We start from the raw sequence: 20,343 nt of genomic DNA, 5'->3' as shown, positions 1-20,343 counted from the left end.
GCTTGGTATTTTTGGTGATATGTCTTAATAGGGGTCTCTACTTTTGTGGGTGGGGTGGGGGGTTTATTATTTTAGTTGTACATGTTTTTAATAAATGATTGAATTCACTGTAAAAGCACAAGCCGTGGATTATACCGCTTCATCTGAGGCCTGCGCTTCTATATGTAATACACTGGTCACCTACCTTAGCATTGTCCAGATGATGGCGCTATCTAGCAGCTTAGCTTACTGACATGGTACTCTCCATAGACTTCTTTTCTTTCCCCTGCCATTCAGTACAAAGCATAGTCTTTGTACTACCTTATATGCAATGTATCTACTAAATAGTTCACGTCATTCTAATGCTATGTGATTGTCCGTCTTTGGGGATATGTGACCTGTGAAGGAAGGTGCGATCTTCACCGAGACATCTAGTATTATACCAGTTATAAGAGCATGCACCTATGCAATGGGATAGCAATGGAGGATCACAGTATTGTGTACTTAATAGGTTTGACATTGCTTATTTATTTCACTGTGTATTAAATTTACTTGAATATTAAACTTGCAGAACCAGAAACCATCTAAGTGCCTGACAAGTCTACACAGATCTGACTTTGAGGACCTCTCACCGCCTCCATCAGCTCTTTGCATCGTTCAATGGGATAAATTGAGCAGTGAATGCTCAGGAAGGGCGGGGGCTACAGAATGAAATATTTGGTGGAGGTGATGAAAGGTCCTCTTATAAGGGGTATTCTGGGACTTCACAGACCAATCCTTGGGATAGGTCATCGACATTAGATGGGTGTTTGGAGGGATTATAGGACTTGTGGCTTCTTCATTGTATAGCAGGAAGTGTATACAGTATACAGCAGCTCAGTTCATTCACTTGAATGGGACTGAGCTGCATTAAGGCAATAGGACCACTTAATGTCACACCACGTACTAAAACGCAGGTCACTTATAGATCCATATTTGCTCGTGATTTCTCAATCTTTATATTGCAACCAATCCCAGAAGTTTGGAGCGTCTGTGACAGTGACCAAATGTGGGGCTTTGGCCGTAGAGGTCCTGTGTCCACTTGTGACCTGCCTGTCTTTGTAAATCCTTTTTTATTTCATGGAGCATCTTTTCTTACAACTTTACATTGAGGAGTCACTTTATTCCTAGATTTCCAGTAGGAATAACAGGGGAACAGAACGTCTTAAGATCCCCAAAGATCATTACATGGTCAGTGGAAGTCTACGTCAGGAGAGGGTCGGGTCCTCTGAAGGGCTGAGCTTGTGCTTCTCTACTTTTATTGGGTGTCTGATGTCATTAAAATGGTTTTGTTAAATTTCTTGACATTCTTCTTTGAATTCTTGATGATTTTTTTTGCTGTGCACTTAGAAATACAATGTAACTGGAAAGTAATAAGACGCACATTATTCATACTGCCTTGGGAAATATTTATTGCACTCAGCTTCTCATTAGTATTGGTTTGCAGATTTGGTTTACTTCAGTACAGACTGCTGGAAAGGCCCATCTTAAAGGGACCTGCTGAAATGGCAAAGGGAGTTTTCTTAACCCTCGTTCACATCAGCGTTTGGATTCCCCCCCCAAACGGAATACAAACGCAATTGCAAGCGCCGTGTAGTAAAAGCACACGGACCCCATAGACTATAATGGGGTCCATGTGATTGCTGCAAAAATCATGCGGACAGGAAAGTAGATGGTGAACTACTTTCCTGTTTGCAGGATCCCTGTGGAGATCTCGCGGCAAGCACACGGACCCCATTATAGTCTATGGGGTCCATGTGCTATTACTGCACCAGCGCTTGCACTTGTATTTGGTATTCCATTCAGCAGAACTCCCCCGGACGGAATCCAAATGCAGATGTGAACGAGTTATGTGTTACTTTTCTAATCTCCTCTTGATCTAAGTTTAGTTTCCCACAATGAGATCTTGGAAGCGAATAACTACACAGTGTTTGGGCCTATTCATTGCACCTCTATAGATTTCCTGCATGGTTATGTAGTTTTGCACATCTTTAGCACTCTGTTCTGAAGCAAATGCAATCTGCAGAATCCCTTTAAGTGTACAATATGGGCGATTGAGATCACAGGCTTGCCCACATGACACCTTCAGCAGAGATATGAATAATCTAGGATCCCTCCTGTTTCTCTTTGGCAGATTCCAGGTGAACCTTGCACTTTGTCATCTGATTTAGTTGTACTTGAATCTCTTTTCTCTTCCTTGTGCATGCTCCAGCTGGGTTTAAAGAAAACATTTCATAGACATGTTCAGGATTTTGGACAACCTTTATGAAGATCAACTAAGAATGATTTGCTTTTGCATTAAGCATTGTCCCCTCCAAAAAGAAACGTGAATTTTAAGGTTGTACTTGTACCCTACCAAGGATATTCAAGCATGCACATTGGATAAGCCTTAAAAATCTCTAGAAAAATGTTTTATTGATCTGTTTATGATATCTTTACATTTTTCAATAAAACTTTTTTTAAATTAACATTTTTTAGTTTGGGTTTTTTTCCTACCCTTCCTCAATTTGAAAGCACATTTGTGACGGGATCATCTGTGTTCGGCTTCATGCACGTGACTGTGTGCTTGTCGTGTATTTAACAACCCCGGGGTGAAACCGGATATATAGGTCCTGTACTTGTCTGGTTTGTGGCTCAGGTTCACTGACAGTATCTGGGCAGGCAGCTGGCAACTAGTTAAGTCTGGCAAGGTCGCCTATGTCCCAGGTAAGGGAAGACTCCCAATCTGGGGGAGGGTCTGCTGGAGAGGGGCCAGGAGGGTCTTGAGCTGGCTTGGGCAGAATAAATGGAATTGGGCTGAGCACATGGTAACTTTTATTACAGCGGCACAAGTGAAACACGTGGCAGCAATGGGACATTGGACAAAGGACATTGCAACGGGGGCCCTAAGGGTAATATGAGGAGGATAGCCTGCTAGATCGCGGGTAAAGTGCAACTAATGACTACTGTAAGAGGCTGCAGAGAGGATTCCCAAGTGCTAAGTCCCGCAAGGTGCTGGAGAAAAAAGGCCCAGAAGAACTGGAGCAGCCACAAGACTACTAGAAGCCCAGAAAAAAACAGCCTCACCCCTCGTTCACATCTGCGTTTGTATTCCATTTGGGGGGGCAATACCAAACGCATTTGCAAGCGCTGTGCAGTGACAGCACACAAACCCCATAGACTATAATGTAGCCCGTGTGCTTGCCGCCAGATCTCCGCAGGCAACATGCGGACAGGAAAGTAATTCACAACCTACTTTCTTGTCTGCATGATTCGTGCAGGCAGACAAGCACCCAGACCCCATTATAGTCTCTGGGGTCTGTGTGCTTTCACTGCACACCGCTTGCAAATGCATTTGGTATATTTGGAATACAAACGCAGATGGGAACGACTGGTCAGAAGAAAAATCACTTTGTTTTATCAATGCAGGTCCTTGATACTTGATGCTTTAAAGAAGACAAGTCAATTAGAATATAATGCAATTTTATTTAAAATAGTATGAGGACCGATCATTTATGGTAGAATGATAGTATATAAGTAATATAATAGATTAGAAGAAATAGTGTGATATTGAGGAGCGTTTTGTACAATGCTAGATACAAAGATTAAAATATTAAGATTTTAGAACTTATTATCATCTGGTTAGAAAAACCTCAATGGTGGAAGCAACCGGCAAAGGCAGAGAACCCCTGGGAAAGATCACTGAAGAGCGTCCGCTAGACTCGGGTACAGACATCTGTCTTCATAAGAGACCCCTCAACTACGTGCACCCAATGTCTGATACAACCTACGGTCACATAAGCTTGCAATGTGCGGGTCTTGTTTCTCTAGCTCATCCTGTACCATGGAGGGGCCATTCCAAAGCCTCAGATAAGAGAGCCAAAATAACCTCCAATTAAAGTGATAAGAACAGCAGCGGAATAAACTGGGTGAGAAAGATCTCATACGTTTGTTCACACGGATCTGGGAAATAAACAAAATAACGAAGATATCAAAGGTATGCAAGCGTCATCCAGCAATGAGAAAACCAGCACAAAATGGAGTCTATAATTGAGAGAAGATGAGACCTCCCCTAGGCCAATAGGGGGCGTAGGAGGAGTCCTAGAAGCCGGGGAAGCTCTGCTGGGCCTAGTTGCAGCCTAGTCCCTGGCCAGGCCGTGGACTAAAGTAGAAGCCGCTGCCGGTGGCGAAGCACCCTCGGAATGGAGACCCAGCCGGGAGCTCTGGACGGCCCAATGGAGGCCTAAAAACGTGGTAGGGGGTCACTAATGGGGGTCCCCACACAAATATAAAAATTCTAATCAATCCCGTCTCCCCAGATTACATATAAAGGTAAATAAACATAAATAAAGTATTTCTGGATACAAAAATGGCCACACTATCTCTATACTACAACTACTACTATTGATTTAACGGGACGACAAACCAAAATAACCCCATCGCTGTTTTTTTGCTGTTTCGTGGCTCCAAAAAAATGGGACTTCGTCATGAGATCTTTACACTGCCGGACCCTGCCCTGTATGATACCGGCTCAGTTAGGGCGGGTTCACTTCTGCGCCGTGGCCTCCGCTTTCAGGTTTCCGTCTTCTGCTGACAGGAGAAGCAAATGGAGAACCAGTTTGCTGGGAAAGATGGCGGTGGGAGCCCCAGCGATCTGACCTGTGGCTAGAGGATGAGGGTCCTTAAGGGCACAACCCGTTTAAGCTTCTTTATTAAATCCGGTAACAAAGGTATTTCTGAAGTTCTTGCAGACTGAGCTATAGATGACACAGTATAGATCTGTAACCAATCTCAGCCGCAGATAGATTAGGTACAGGGCCCCTGCCCGTTTTGAGAAACTGCCCTGAACATCAGTCTTGCCATGCTTTCACCCTCCCCTCATATTAGGCTCATTGATCTCGGCCTAGTCAGCTTTGTTAGTACAGTAAGTGACTCAGTGTCCCCCCCATCGGTGCTATTAGTTTTGATACTGATATCCCTCCACTGTCAGAAGGGCGGGCCCTGACAGTACAAGATTATGGTGGAGCACTGTTGGGGTGGGCATTCCTCACAGTCAGCCCTTCTGAGGGCCCCTACACATGGAGTATACACTCGCTGATTCTGAACGTAACGTAACATGTTCCGAATCAGCGGCGTTAAAACAGATCCTATTGCTTTCTATGGGAGCCGGCATAAGTGTGTTCTAGAGAAAGGGGGGTGATTTGAATTTTTAATACTTTTTAATAATTTTTTTTTACATTTTAATTTTTTTTTTGCATTTATTAGACCCCCTAGGGGTCTTGAACCCCAGGGGGTCTGATCACTAATACAATGCATTATAATGCTAATGCATTGCAAAAAATCATCATTTCTTTTGCAGGCTGCATAGACCAGCCTGCAAAAGAAAGAGAAAGCAGACTGTCATGGAAACATGATGTCGGCATGACCGGGGACATTAGCGCCGGTTGTCTACCGCATAAAGCAGTAGACACCCGGCAGCTATAGCGGCCGCCCGTCTCCCAGGCGGTCGCCATAGTTGCACACCCGGAATGCGCCGTAATAGTACGGCGGATGTCGGGAAAGGGTTAATGTATGCACAGCGGGCATCTCCCAGCTCATCCTACTGCAGCAGGAACAGTGTATACAACGTATCGCTGCGGCATCTGCAGCACCACGCACAGCGTTCAGCCGGCTGCAATGTTTTTCTTCATACAATCTTTGCACAGAAAGATTATTATTATTGGGGGATGTCTTACTTTCAGGAAGGAAGAGGGGGGGGGGGGTCGGTCTTCAAGTAGACCCCGAATGTAAGCCTGACCTTATCTATTGGGATCCCAGCCCACCCAATATGGACGCCCTATTCTATGCACCAGTCACTATAGGACCACCAATGTGGTTTTGGATGACTGCAGCACCCCACAAGGCAGGGCACGTCCCCCCATTGAATAGCCATGTGTGGCCCGGTACTGGCCTCCTTCTTGCCCCCTCCATCCCCTCCACCCGCGGCCTCCTTTGTACCGCACAGAACACAGCGCTGCCTTGCCCGGTACAAATCAGAATTCGGGCGAGTGATGACGTCACCGCCCCTGGTAACAGCCTCCCCGCTCCGCGCCGCGAGCCATTCAGAAATTCCTGCCGGGCCCGCTCTCAGCCAATCAGCGCGCGGCAGAGCGGGCGGGGGGAGAAAGCGCCAATTCGATGCGTCTCTCTGCTCCCTCCCCCCGACAAGATGGCGGTAACTGCTTTGTTTCTGGTTCTTCGCCGAGTAATGGATCTGTGATCCGGGGAGGCGGGGGAGGAGCGGGCGAGCCGGGAAGGGAGCGATCCTGTGTACTAGAGGGGAGGGTGGCAGCGGCCGGCTCGTAGTCAGGTGCCCGCCGCTCGGATCGCTGCTTTAGGCTCCGGCTTACAGGCCGCGCCGCCTCCTGAGGAGATTTTCACTGGTCTGTATTTTCTCCTCGTCATCCCCTCCCCCCCCCCCCCCCTCTTGCAGGATCTCCGGGGAATGGACGGGCATCGGTGAGCGAGAGGCCGAGAGACGAGCCGGGCCTTGGACAGAAATGACAGCGGAGCCCATGAGGTAGGCCGCGGCGCCGGGTGTGTGGCTGCAGGCGGGCACTGACCGGGGGAGACGCCGGCCGCTGCGCAGCATGTGATCGGCACGTCATAGGTGTGAGCTAGATGGCGGGCCCGGTGTCCACGTCACATGGCTAGTGGTAGCCACAGCAATGGCGGATAATCCTCTAATAATCCCTCCATGGCTAATTACTGGGCTTGTCATGTCAGTAAGTGGCCTCTAAAGTCACGTGACTGGTATCTGTAGTACTATCTCCTACGTTACGTCATGGCAGCGGGATCGGTGACGTATTACCTCACATGGCGCCTGCGGTGTGCAAAACGGCGCAGTCTTACCAGCGTCTACCTCGCCGCCCACCCCGGGAAGGAAACTTCTTGTCACATCCCTTTAATTGTCTTGTTTTTAACAGTGGAGGGAATAGCGTAGACGTTGGCCAATATGGCGCCATGTATAGACGTTGGTCAATATGGCGCCATGTATGGACGTTGGTCAATATGGCGCCGTGTATAGACGTTGGTCAATATGGCGCCGTGTATAGACGTTGGTCAATATGGCGCCGTGTATAGACGTTGGTCAATATGGCGCCGTGTATAGACGTTGGCCAATATGGCGCCGTGTATAGACGTTGGTCAATATGGCGCCGTGTATAGACGTTGGTCAATATGGCGCCGTGTATAGACGTTGGTCAATATGGCGCCGTGTATAGACGTTGGCCAATATGGCGCCGTGTATAGACGTTGGTCAATATGGCGCCGTGTATAGACGTTGGCCAATATGGCGCCGTGTATAGACGTTGGTCAATATGGCGCCGTGTATAGACGTTGGTCAATATGGCGCCGTGTATAGACGTTGGCCAATATGGCGCCGTGTATAGACGTTGGTCAATATTGAGCCGTGTATAGACGTTGGTCAATATTGAGCCGTGTATAGACGTTGGCCAATATGGCGCCGTGTATAGACGTTGGCCAATATGGCGCCGTGTATAGACGTTGGCCAATATGGCGCCGTGTATAGACGTTGGCCAATATGGCGCCGTGTATAGACGTTGGCCAATATGGCGCCGTGTATAGACGTTGGCCAATATGGCGCCGTGTATAGACGTTGGCCAATATGGCGCCGTGTATAGACGTTGGCCAATATGGCGCCGTGTATAGACGTTGGCCAATATGGCGCCGTGTATAGACGTTGGCCAATATGGCGCCGTGTATAGACGTTGGCCAATATGGCGCCGTGTATAGACGTTGGCCAATATGGCGCCGTGTATAGACGTTGGCCAATATGGCGCCGTGTATAGACGTTGGCCAATATGGCGCCGTGTATAGACGTTGGCCAATATGGCGCCGTGTATAGACGTTGGCCAATATGGCGCCGTGTATAGACGTTGGCCAATATGGCGCCGTGTATAGACGTTGGCCAATATGGCGCCGTGTATAGACGTTGGCCAATATGGCGCCGTGTATAGACGTTGGCCAATATGGCGCCGTGTATAGACGTTGGCCAATATGGCGCCGTGTATAGACGTTGGCCAATATGGCGCCGTGTATAGACGTTGGCCAATATGGCGCCGTGTATAGACGTTGGCCAATATGGCGCCGTGTATAGACGTTGGCCAATATGGCGCCGTGTATAGACGTTGGCCAATATGGCGCCGTGTATAGACGTTGGCCAATATGGCGCCGTGTATAGACGTTGGCCAATATGGCGCCGTGTATAGACGTTGGCCAATATGGCGCCATGTATAGACGCCGGACGGAGGTTTTCACGTAAAGGAGCCTTAGGGTTTCTTGGCTCCTGCCTGCCATGTCTCCTATATCTACCCGCCCGGCTGTAGGGCTCGTATACAACATCACCCAGATTTTTTGTAGATTGTGAGCCCCATATAGGTATATATGATATAGGGATCACATCATACGTTTTCCCTATCAGTACGTCTTTGTAGAATGGGAGGAAATCCACGCAAACACGGGGAGAACATACAAACTCCTTGCAGATGTTGTTCCTGGTGGGATTCGAACCCAGGACTCCAGCGCTGCAAGGCTGCAGTGCTAACCACTGAGTTGCCATGTTGCCCCATATTTGTTATAGGTACCCGAAATGCTCTGCACCTTGTAGCCCCCGTCTCTACCCACTTTTCCGCTGGTATTTGTCCCATTTGTTGTTCTCCCGTTCTAGATTTTGCAAACCGGGCTCGCACAGTGAGACACAGACCCAGATTTACTAATAGTGCAAATTTAGGGTAAGTTCACACTCGGCAAAATCCGTTTTGCAAACTCTACTGAAATGAACGAGAGGCTAAAAAAAAAAAAAAAAGTTAAGGGTTTTTTTGTTGTTGTTTTTTTTGCCTTTCTGAAAAAAAAAATTTCCGCCTTAAAAATCCATGTCAACTTACCATAAGGGCTAGATCACACGGGGCTATGGTGGCTGATTTTGATGGCGAATTTTGCCTCAAACTCCGCCCCCGTACGATAGTGGTCTATGGACAAAAAAAAGCGACATGACCTTTCTTCTGGCATTTTCCGCCTGAGGAAAGGCAATAGAAGTTAATGGGAGGTGGAAAACACCTAGGTTTTTTTTTGCAAAAAAAAAAGCGACCAAAACCGCAAGCCTTTTTTTTTTTTTTTTGCGGCCATTCACTTTAGGGGAAGGGAAACCGCCTGGTGTATTTTGAAGCGTTTTTTTTTACCCAAAAAATGCAGCAATGTCCAAAAACCACTTCTTAATTAGGAAGCGTTTTTTTTCCAGACCAAAATAAGCCACGCATAATTTACGTGTGAACTAGCCCTAAGGTTGAGTTCACACGGAGTTTTTTGGCAAGGATTTTGGAGAGGAAAAAATCCACTTCAGGAATTGGGAAGCGTTTTTTTTTTTTTACATGAGGCGTTTTTTGAACTGTTTTTAGTGTTTTTTTTTTTTTCCTCCAGCACAGTGTATGGACCTTGAAAAAACTGCTAGCGGTTTTTCCGCCTCCCATTGACTCCTGTTGGTTTTTTGAGGCAGACTCCGCATGAAGAAAGGTCAGCTCGCTGCTTTTTTCTGCTAGCAGATCCTGTAGAAAGGAGGCGGATTTGGAGATGGATTCTACGTCAAAATCCGTACCAAAAAACTCTGTGTGCACTGACCCTTATGGCTCGTTCACACGGGGACAGAGGGGGCAGATTTTGTTGCGGAATCCACATCATAATCCGCCCCTCACAATGGTGGTCTATGGAGAGGCGAGCTGTCTTTTCTTCAGGTGGATTCTGCGGCTCATCTAGTCGCAGCATCCGCCTTGCTGCAGCACCCTCTGCACTAGGCCCATTCATTTTGTCACGGCATGCATATTTTGGTCCCGATTTTAACGCATCTTCCCGCGTCAAAATCAGGACTAAAAAACACTATTCCGTGCCCAATTTGAGCCCTGAGACAGTGAGAATATACAGGAGATTTATCCCAGTGGCTGATGCTGGACGTCTGACGTCTCTTGTACCTTTCAGCTTGTCCAGTCCATGTTTCCACCACCTATTAGTTACTCTGAGCCAGAATTTTACAATTTTGGCAAAATTTAAGCCATGAGAATCCAAATCTATATGTCAACGGAAGTGTCTCCTCATCACCAGAATAGTGGAGCTGTGCCACAGATTTCCGCCTATTTTAGGGTCCATTCACATGGAGTTTTTTGACACTGAATCTGCGTCCGAATCCACATGGAAAAAAAGCCTCCCATTGACTTCAATGAGGAAAAAGGAACCCATTGAAGTCAGTGGGCGGCTTTTTTTCCAAGTGGAATCGGACGCGGATTCAGCATCAGAATCGGCGCCAAAAAACTCAGTGTGAATAGACCCGTAGGCGATGTTCAGTTGCAAAAAATGAAGAGGAATTTAAGCTGGGCATTCGCTTTGTCACCTTCTCCATTTTCTGCCCCACTCAGCTCCCTTTGGTGAATGGGCTAACCACTGTGGGGTTTCAAGACATGGTATCTGTGGCGAGGTTTATCAGAACCTTTTTCTTTTTTTTTTTGGCTTCCTTAGGTTGAGTTCACACGGGGTTTTTGGTCAGGATTTTGAGGCCGTATTCGCCTCAAAATCCTGACCAAAAAGACGACTCCCATTGAAATCAATGGGAGCCGGTCAGTTCTTTTTTCCAGGGGCCATTTCTCCTGTCTGCTGGAAAAAAGAAGCGAGATCCTCATTCATCAGGCCTAATCTGGAGCGCAGTGCGCGACTGGATGGCGGTGCAGTGCACTGGCATTTAGTTGTGGCTACCCATTTTTTGGTCCGGAACCTGAGGTGGCCCCGTGTGAACTTACCCTTAGGCTGAGTTCACACAGAGTTTTTTTGGTCAGGAATCCGCCTCAAAATAGAACCCTATTGGGAGGCTGATTTTGAGGCGGATTCCTGACCAAAAAAACTCTGTGCGAGCTCAGCCTTAGATCTGTCAGTCCTATTCAATGGGAACTGGAATTCATCTCAAAATCGGCACCAGGTTCATCCCGGTGAAAACCCTTATAAATATTTCCTTTCTTTTTTGCTGTTGCAGTGTCTTCCTATCCACTGTAATGCCATTGTCTATCAGGTAATCTTTCAGGTGCAGAAAGTGTGTGCACCAGACAGCGGGACCAGTGCCTGCGCTATAGAGTAACGTCAGTAAACGCGCATTAGACCCTGGAGGGTGGTAGCAATCCTCCAGGGCTTCATGTTGTGTGGACGTGAGGTGCGCTGATCCCGTTTACATTCATGACTGCTTCATTAGGACTCTGGTACTTGACGGAATTGAAAGAGGTGACATTAGTAAGTTTATTCTGTTTAGCTGCAGATAATGCCATTAGGCCCGGACCCACCTTGTAAAAATGCAGCATTTTGGCTGCAGGAGAAACACCACGACAAACAATGCTGCGTTTACGTGTAGCTGCAAAGTGGATGGGAGTCTGGCTAGTCCTACTCTACACGTTGCAGGAAAATCCAAAGTGGAAAAGCTAGAAAACTCTGCAAACTTTCTGCACTTCTAGGGGCAACACGATGGCTCAGTGGTTAGCACTGGAGCCCTGGGTTCGAATCCTGACAGATACAACATCTGTAAGGAGTTTGTATGTTCTCCCCGTGTTTGCGTGGATTTCCTCCCATTCTACAAAGACATACTGATAGGAAAAATGTACATTGTGCTCCCTATATGGGGCTCATAATCCACATTGAAAAAACAAACAACTTTCTGCCCTTCTGCAGTGGTCTTTTTGGCTAAAGCCCCACATAGCGGACTGCAACAGAAAAAAGCACCGTGGGAAAAACCGTGGTATCAACGCAATGCGTTATTTTTCACAGTGTTTTTCACAGAAACTCTGCATAGTAAACCTTTCTGCTTTAATTCTATGCAGTGTGTGATACTTTTATTTTTTTTTATTTTTTGCATTGTGTAGATGGGATTCGCTAGAATCCTGTTCACTCTGTAGAGACTGTAATATGCCACATGGGGCTCTGGCCTTCTGCAGCGTTTTTTGGTTGTGGCTCGGTACATGAGGCCTCAGCCTTAAGGGGTTTTCAGGTCTTTATAGGCTGATGATCTAATCATAGAATAGGTCACTAGTTGAAGGTCAGTGGGGGTTTCGACCCCTGGGATCTCCATGGACCAGATGATTGGAGGGATAGCAGTGCTGCTTCCACTTCATAGGCCATGTACTGTCACGTCCATCAGTCTCATGGCCTGTTTGCTGCTCAGTCCCATTCAAGTGAATAGGGGCTGAGCTGTGTTACCAAGCAGAGCTGCATTGCAGTCTACAGCACTGTGCTGCTAATATGCCATCTCTTCAAACAGCTGATCATTGGGGCCCATTGTGTTGGACCCTCACCATTCTTCAGTTGATGACGTTTCCTAAATTGACAAGCTTAGAGAACTCTTTTTAGGCTAAGACCCGAAGTTGTGGAAATGCAACTGGTTTTTGTTTCTGATTTTGCTGCAGTTTTTTGAGCCAAAGTAAGAAGTGTCTAAAAAGGAATGGAAAATATAAAGGAAGCTCTTAGGACAGTGATGGAGAACCTATTAGAGACCGAGTGCCCAAATTGCAACCCAAAACCCACTAATTTATCACAAAGTGCCAACACGGCCATTTAACCTTAATAATGTGCGGATCCACAATTGCACACAATTACAGACCTGCATAATATGGTCATATGAATGGGGCTTTATAGAGCTTTCTGCTCCACTGTGACCCCCACACAGTACAATCTGCTGCATAATGGCCCACACACAATATAATCTGTTCCATGGATGGGTGCCCAAAGAAAGGGCTCTGAGTGCCACCTCTAGCACCCTGCCATAGGTTCGCCATCACGGTCTTAGGCATTTCCTTTCTTTTAATTCTGCTCAAAAAACCACTGCAAAATCTGCAGCAAAAAATGTTGCGTTTCCACAATGTGGGGCCTCACCCTTTTTTCGTTGCAGTTTTTGTTGCGGTTGTTTGAGTCAAAGCCAAGAATGGCCACAAAAGGAATGGGTACTATATGAAAGTTCTTAAACTTCTACCTACTGTTCAATTCACTCTTGGCTTTGGCTCCAAAAACCGCAACAAGGCTTAAGGCCAGGCCCTACGTGGTGTAGACGCCACAATTTGCCCGCAGTGGGAATAATCTCAGCATTTTACAGTAAGGGCTCCTCTTAGGTCTCTCAATACGATTAGATAATTTATCAAGTTGTAAAACTTGTGTCAAGTGTTGTAGCGAACGCCAGGGGTAGCCACATTCATTGCCGGGGTCACTAGTGGGGTCACTTTGGAGTAAGTAAAACATCCATTGATTTTTAGCTGCATCTCATTACTGTCCGCCCAGTATCGGTTGTATTGATGATGAGATGTGACTCCTCTCTATAGAAGAGGTTTCCCTGATAAGATTTGCAGCGGGGATCTCATTCCATAGCCTTCCTGGAGCAATCTGCCATAGATCTGCCTCCCATTGTTTTATATCCTTTTCGGCCTTCCTTTGTAGAGGGTCGGGAGACTTCTGTAGTAAGCGCTTGTATCAGGTAAAGAGGAATCCCAGGTATTCGTGAGATGCCGACTCTCCAGCCATGCACAGTACAGGAAGAAAGCCGTCCGTCAGAGACTCGGGGAAATTCCTGTAGCTTGTGAATAGAGAGGACGTCTTATCTCCACCCCTGATATTATACTTTAGTAAAAGTTGGGGGAGGAATTTCTTTTCTATAAGACTCAGACTGTTCCTACTTCTCCGTTCTGATGCTTACCAATCCACGTCAGTGCTCTTAGATGTTTGGCACAACCCCTGCAGTTCAGTGCTACTTTTTCTGCAGTTTTTTGCACATTACTTGGTTGATTCCTATGTAATGAAAAAGCATAAGACATTAAATGGCTTGTTTGGCTTAAACCTAAACTTTCCAGTCTGTGCTGTTGCCTGTCCTTGATGATATCTTTGATGATATCTTCTTGTAACGTTCCGGCTGGTGACCTCAGTGGAGACCTGTAAACATACGGCGGTGACTAACAGAAATGGAACATCACAAGAGGACTTCATCCAGGACCAGCAAAAGTGCAAATCAGGCTACTGGCGCTGGGCGAGCTGGCCTGTAATTTGTAAGGTAGTTTTGGGTTTTGTTTTCCTCTCCTTGTGGCTAGCTTCAACTGGCATCCCGCTCCTGATTAGGCCCAAATGAATGGGTGTAATTGGGAGTGTGTCTCAGACGCCGCAGCGGAGTCAGAAAGATTGCAAAAAATCGCTAGCGGGGGAAAAAAAAAAAACGTGTGTGCTATTTTTTGCACTATTGTCGGTAGGTGAATATTTTTAATGTTCTTTTATTGACCTAACTTTTGATATGAAATCGGCTGAAATATTCCCAATAGCAGCACTCCGAGCATTGTCAGGAAGAGTCTGTCTCGTACACGGGTGCTCGATGCACTACTTACAGCTGTGGCCTGTACTATAAGGTGATGGGCTCTGCAAATGGACATTTCTCCAGTTCTGTACAACCTAGAACAATAGTTGTGGTACCGCATGAAAGCTGAGATTCTTGGAGTGCAGATCTAGCTATAATAGCTATATCACTGCAATAGACTCATCATGGCACCTTAATCCTTACTGGCAATTATTGGGGATAGGCGTTTCTGGCCATTAAATGACCTATACAACCTGGTCTTAAAGGCAATGTATCACCATTATCTTTATTTTTTTTAATATATATTACATTTTTACTTTCACTTTTTATCTACTGTAATCTGTTTTGTGGTTTGTTTGTTTTTCTTGTAGCTATTTTTATTGTATTTTCTGTGCATGATTATGGGTGCTGCCATTTTGCCTGAGCTTTTCCGTTGCTGTAAAGTATCTCTCTAAATGCTGTGCAGTGATGACCATAGGCAGTAAGAATCTGGAGCCAACTCATTGAGGTCTATGGCTAGGCCTGCTGACTGCAGTGACGAGGAAGAGAAATGGTGACAACATCTTATCAGTAGGGGCCACACGGTGGCTCAGTGGTTAGCACTGCAGCGCTGGAGTCCTGGTGTTCAAATCCCACCAAGGGCATAAAACCATCTGCAAGGAGTTTGTATGTTCTCCCCGTGTTTGCGTATATTTCCATCCCATATTCCAAAGACATACTGATAGGGAAAAATGTACATTGTGAGCTCTAGGTGGGGCTCACGATCTACATTAAAAAACAAACAAACACCTTATCAGTAGTGGATGTAATGAAGGGTCACTATGGGTGTTATCTAGGATGGTGGGAACTTCTATTGTAATTCCGTCTGTATTCTGATGTAATGAGGTGTCAGCTGCAATGAAAATGCCTACAGAATTGGCGATTAGGTTGGTTATTGGGATTAGTGGCCAGAAAGAAAATTGCAGGCTGTAATAGTGTTGTTGTTTTTCTTTTATAGTAATATGGAAAAGAAAATATTAAAAAACAAATAAGATTAACCTATTAAGGACACAGATTACATTACATTGATGCATAAGCGTGCAGGACCTTTTGTTTTGCCTTATCTTAAATGCTGTATCTTATTTTAAAGGGATCCTACCATTAAAACTTTTTTTTTTTTTTGTGGATAAGACGTCGGAATAGCCTTTAGAAAGGCTATTCGTCTCTTACCTGTAGACTTGGTCTCCGCTGCGCCGTTTTAATGGTAGAATCGCTTTAATGTTAACGTAGCCATACAAGTGCTTGGTTTTTGCTCAACGAGTTTTTTTCTGTTGCACCCTTTTGAGAAACATTTGGCTTATTGATAAGATTTAGACATGAGCGAACACTATTCGAAACAGCCATTTCGAATAGCACGCTCTCATAGAAATGAATGGAAGCGGCTGGCTGCTTATCCACCCGCGTGCTGGCTACATCCATTCATTTTTATGGGAGTGTGTTATTCAAAACTGCTGTTTCGAATAGTGTTTGCTCATCTCTAATAAGATTTTATAATTTTTATTTTTTTTTTAAAGCAACCTTCACACTACTGTCACTCAGTGTCCGCACGCACGTATGTGTTAACGCAATGCTAAGTTTTTATTGGCTTTTTATGTTGTGCTATGTTTGTTTGAATCATTTATTTGCCAGAAATATGTGGCACCATATTCTATTTATTTTTCCATCATTTGAGATGTTGTTGTATTTTTTGTTGGGGTCGTCTGTCATTTCTGCCTGGGTTAGGTTTGATTTCTTTTGATCTGTAATACGTGTATTATAGCAGCAAAGTGAAAGTGAAAGTCTCACTATAACACCTTTTTTTGCAAAGTTTTATGGTGAAGTTTTTGAGGGTGACGTGAGGACCTTCAGTAGACTCCAAGCGCAGAGAACTCTTAGGGGTTAAATGGCTGCGAACTGTATTTTCACTGATCGCAGCTGTTATAGGAGGACGTTAGCTGTTTGTCAGTGCTGAAAACCTTTCTCAATGACGTCTGCACTGATAGAATGGTATGTTATAGTGCGGGAACTAGATCACTTAAAAACTTGGAGGCATTTTGGTGACGTTCTCTTTAGGGTGTTGGACCAATGAAAAGTGGTAAGATTAACCAGGTTCAGACTGGCCATTGACTTTATATTATGGGGCAGTCTACTCCTAACTCTTAAGTCCCAGTTCACATCTGCATTCAGGTCTTTCCATTCCCATATCTGCAAAGTCCAGCAAGCAGCGCTTTTCTCTACATTTTTCATGCAAAAACCACACGGACCCCATCATAGTCTATGGGGGTCTGCAGGTTTTCTTAGGTAACCTCTTTTTTATGCAGATAGGTTTCGGTTTCTTTTCCATACTCCCCGAACAGAAACCCATGCACAGATGTGAACCGGGCCTTACTTGAAAGCAACCAAACATCCCAAAGAGAAGGCATGGACAGATTATTACTGAGAGCTGTATACACCGTGTGGCCCCTCGTGTCCTAGCAGTTATGTGACCCTCCATGTACTGCGACCTGCTAGGTCTGCAGACTGTATTCCTCCTGTAACTAGGGATAATGCATCCACCCCAGTTACAGAGGAAAATGGCAAAAAAAAAAAACAAGGTTAGTCCTCATTCACATCTGCATTCGAGTTTCCGTTCGGGTAATACACTTGGGGACCCTCCAAACGCAAACCTAATCCGCATAGAAACAGGTTACCTTAAGGAAACCTGCAGACCCCATAGACTATAATAGGGTCTGTGTAGTTTCCGCATGAAAAATGCAGAGCGAAAAGAGCAGCTTTAAGGACTTTTCTCTCCACATTTTTCATGCAGAGAGGGAACGTAGGGAAACAAGTAGCATCGCATTCAATCGTATGGCCATAGTGTCATCCCGTCCCCAGGACACCATATACAGCTTTCGGTCCATACACTATAACGTTGGGAGCTGCAGCCCTTCTCCTGTATCCGTCCGTATAACTTACAGCTTACAGCCGAGTCTCGTTAGGTAGGCAGGTCGTCAGTATAAACACTCTGTCTCCTTCCTGCTGAATCCACTCCTGGCTTTGGCTAAAAACACTTGAACCATTTTTTTTTTTCTGGTCTTCTTGGCTTCATTTGTTTCCTCATGTCTCCTGTCCGTTCTCTGTATTCTCCCTGCTCATCTGTCACTTCATTCAGACAATGTACACTAGTCTCTGTTCTCATGATCCGTGCGGGTGCTAGAAATGGGATGCCCGGAGGTCTCGGGCCGTGTTTAGGTTTTGTCATGTTCAGACTGACTTTGGCGGCCATTTATCAGGCCTCTGATGCCTATTTGGTTATTCTGTCCCCTTATCTTATAAGATAATCTTGTGATAGTCCCATGCAGCAGTTTTTACGCCGTGGGCAGCAGTATAATACTGTGTATCGTGTTTGTGCCAATTTTGAAGGATTTTGCACAAGGCTTGTCACTTTGGTTTTCTTTGTCATTGTCGGTAGGCTCAGTGTATGTGGAGTTATGTTTCACACTGCGTTTACGAAATGCAAAAAAAGGATCTATCTCTTGTAACGTCAAAAATTAAAATCCTGATGAAGGTTTTCACACGGCTTATACTGTGTCTAGCTGATACATTATAGTGAGAATTTCCATTTAAAGGGATGTGCCATGGTTAAAGCTCATCTCCCCGCAGGATAATAAGTGTCTGATTATTGTTGTCTGACCTCTGGAGACACCACCGGCCATTTACAAGAACAGGGGACCCTTGTACACCTATCTGAATGGAGCTCCGGCTGCTCCGTATGTCTATATGAGATTGCTGTAACAAGGCAGGTTACTCTAGGTCCACACTAGCGTCGCCCTGGCTATTGTTCTCATCCATCGGAGGATCAGAACAATGGACCACTACAACAGCAGTCACCAATGGAGCCCGGCGGACCCCATTAACTGGAATGGGATCCATCAGGTGTCCATTCTTGTAAACCGCTGGATGAAAATGTCAGACCAGAAATTTTGGAGACACTGTAATGCAGATGTGAACGTAGTCCTAGAGAGAAATGGGACTGCGGCTTTTCAGAGGAGGACACTGTACCGACATAGCTGCAGGTACATCGCTGTGTGAACCTGCTCTTATACACATACATTAGAGCTTTCACTGCCATGATGTGAATGTCCATTTGCCAATCATTTAGTTGGTTTGTATGATTGATCCCGCCATCAACATTAACAACTAATTTATTAAGACTGAAGTTTCATGCGCCGGTCCTAATCCATTCGTCTGCTAGCACAAGGTACGCCTGAACCAAATGAAGAGACTCCTAAAATGTGGCCCATCTGTGAATAGAAGTGGTGAGAGGAATAAAAAGTAGATTGTGCACCATAGTGTAACAGCACAGAAGAAATTTGTTTTATAAATAATCCGTGTGGGTTCTTTTTTTGGTTTTGATGTAGTCAGCGTGCCGTTCAGTAATAGGAGGATGTCATAGAACGCAAAGCGGCCAATTGTGATGTAAAGCTGATCCTTCTCTGGTGCCAATAACATTGGGCTGAGCACGACTGCAGTAAGCCGACTTTGTGGAAGGCAGAGGATGTCTCTGGCCCTGTCTGTTCATTGAATACACCCATAGGAATGTTTCCGGCCTTGTTAAAATGAACTCACTTAGGGTAAGTTCATGCAGGTTGTTTTGGACTGGAACCTGAGGCAGAGGCCGCCTCAGGTACGGGTCCAAAACACGGGTTGCGGCGAGTGGATGCCTCTGCAATGCATAGTCATAGAGTCGTGCACTCCGCACCAGATTAGGCCCATTAGGGAGTGTCGTGAGGCGAATCTACCTGAAAAAATGAGCGTGTCTGGAGCCGGAACAAACGTCCCCCGGAACAAGAAGTGACCGCTTACCGTTGATTTCAATGATTTGAGGCAGATATGGCCTCAAAATCCTGACCAAAAAATCTCTGTGTGAACTTACCCGTTAAACACTTGATTCAATGAGGAAGAAACAAATTGTGCAGGCGGTTTCTTCCCTGTGAGCAGGCTTGCTTGTAGCCCGGACACGCTGATGCATTTATTGCCCCTTGTACCCCCTCCCCTCACACAAGGTTTCCATGGCCCATATGAGAGAGATTATGGCAGTCATCTGGTGCCGCCGTGTTTAAAATATGCAAGAGAGCCCTTTGCCGGGTCAATATACCTGAGACCTGAGGTGTCATTGGTTGCTGACCCCTATGTTATAAGAACATACAGAATATGCAGCTCTTGTTAAATCCTAAAACCTCTTTTTTTCTTAATGTATAAGTTAGGAAAATCATTTTCCCCGGGCGATTGTACGATGACCTTTTCCAAGCTGCTCCATCGAGTGTCCACCCAGTGGTCTTGTTAGGTAGTGCACTTTTCTTCCATTTCAGTCACTGAGCACAAAATGTCTGCTTAGATGAACCTTCCTACACGTGTGACAGACGACGACTCTTATCCGTGTTGTGAGCAAAACCGCAAAAGTTTGGAAAAATTGCGCTTGCTCCAGGGAATGTTTGACTATGCCTCAATGATTATGTGTAAACTTGATATGTAACTTCTTGATATGCAGGTCACCGGAATCTCTTCTCTCCTGTTCCCTCTTTTAGTAAAAACAAGTTGAATACATTGGTTCAGAAGCTTCACGAATTTTTAGCGCACTCCTCTGAAGAATCCGAGGACACCACTTCTCCTACAAGACAATCTGAAGGTAAGAACACCGATGGACTCGCCAAAATACATAGAAATGAAAACTTGAAATGTGTTATCAGACAAATGACGTTTTTTCTTTGCTTGTTTTTTTCCCCCCAGTGAAATCGAAGTCTTGTCATAGACTGCATTCAATGGAGAGCATGGAGGAGGTAAAAAAATACAGAATTTTTCTTCTTCTGTTATCTGATCACTGTTGCATAGGAAAGTGAGTTCACTCACCTGCTGCTTCTTTCTTCTAAAGCGATGTATAA

General features: G+C 45.5%; 1 protein-coding gene across 1 annotated transcript in view; it reads left to right on the top strand.

Annotated features, from left to right (window-relative positions):
• Positions 1-6,201: 6,201 nt before the first annotated feature.
• Positions 6,202-20,343, top strand: part of ATRX (ATRX chromatin remodeler) — a 76,730-nt gene continuing 62,588 nt past the window's right edge. The window contains exons 1-4 of the mRNA XM_075260244.1: positions 6,202-6,211; positions 6,470-6,556; positions 19,990-20,090; positions 20,192-20,241. Coding sequence (XP_075116345.1) covers positions 6,537-6,556; positions 19,990-20,090; positions 20,192-20,241 — 171 coding nt within the window. The 5' untranslated portion in view covers positions 6,202-6,211; positions 6,470-6,536. The remainder of the gene's footprint in view (positions 6,212-6,469; positions 6,557-19,989; positions 20,091-20,191; positions 20,242-20,343) is intronic.

The sequence above is a fragment of the Leptodactylus fuscus genome, chromosome 11, assembly GCF_031893055.1.
Source record: "Leptodactylus fuscus isolate aLepFus1 chromosome 11, aLepFus1.hap2, whole genome shotgun sequence".
NCBI lineage: Eukaryota > Metazoa > Chordata > Amphibia > Anura > Leptodactylidae > Leptodactylus > Leptodactylus fuscus.
The sequence above is the reverse complement of the archived record's forward strand: the minus strand, read 5'-3'. Positions and strand labels throughout refer to the sequence as shown.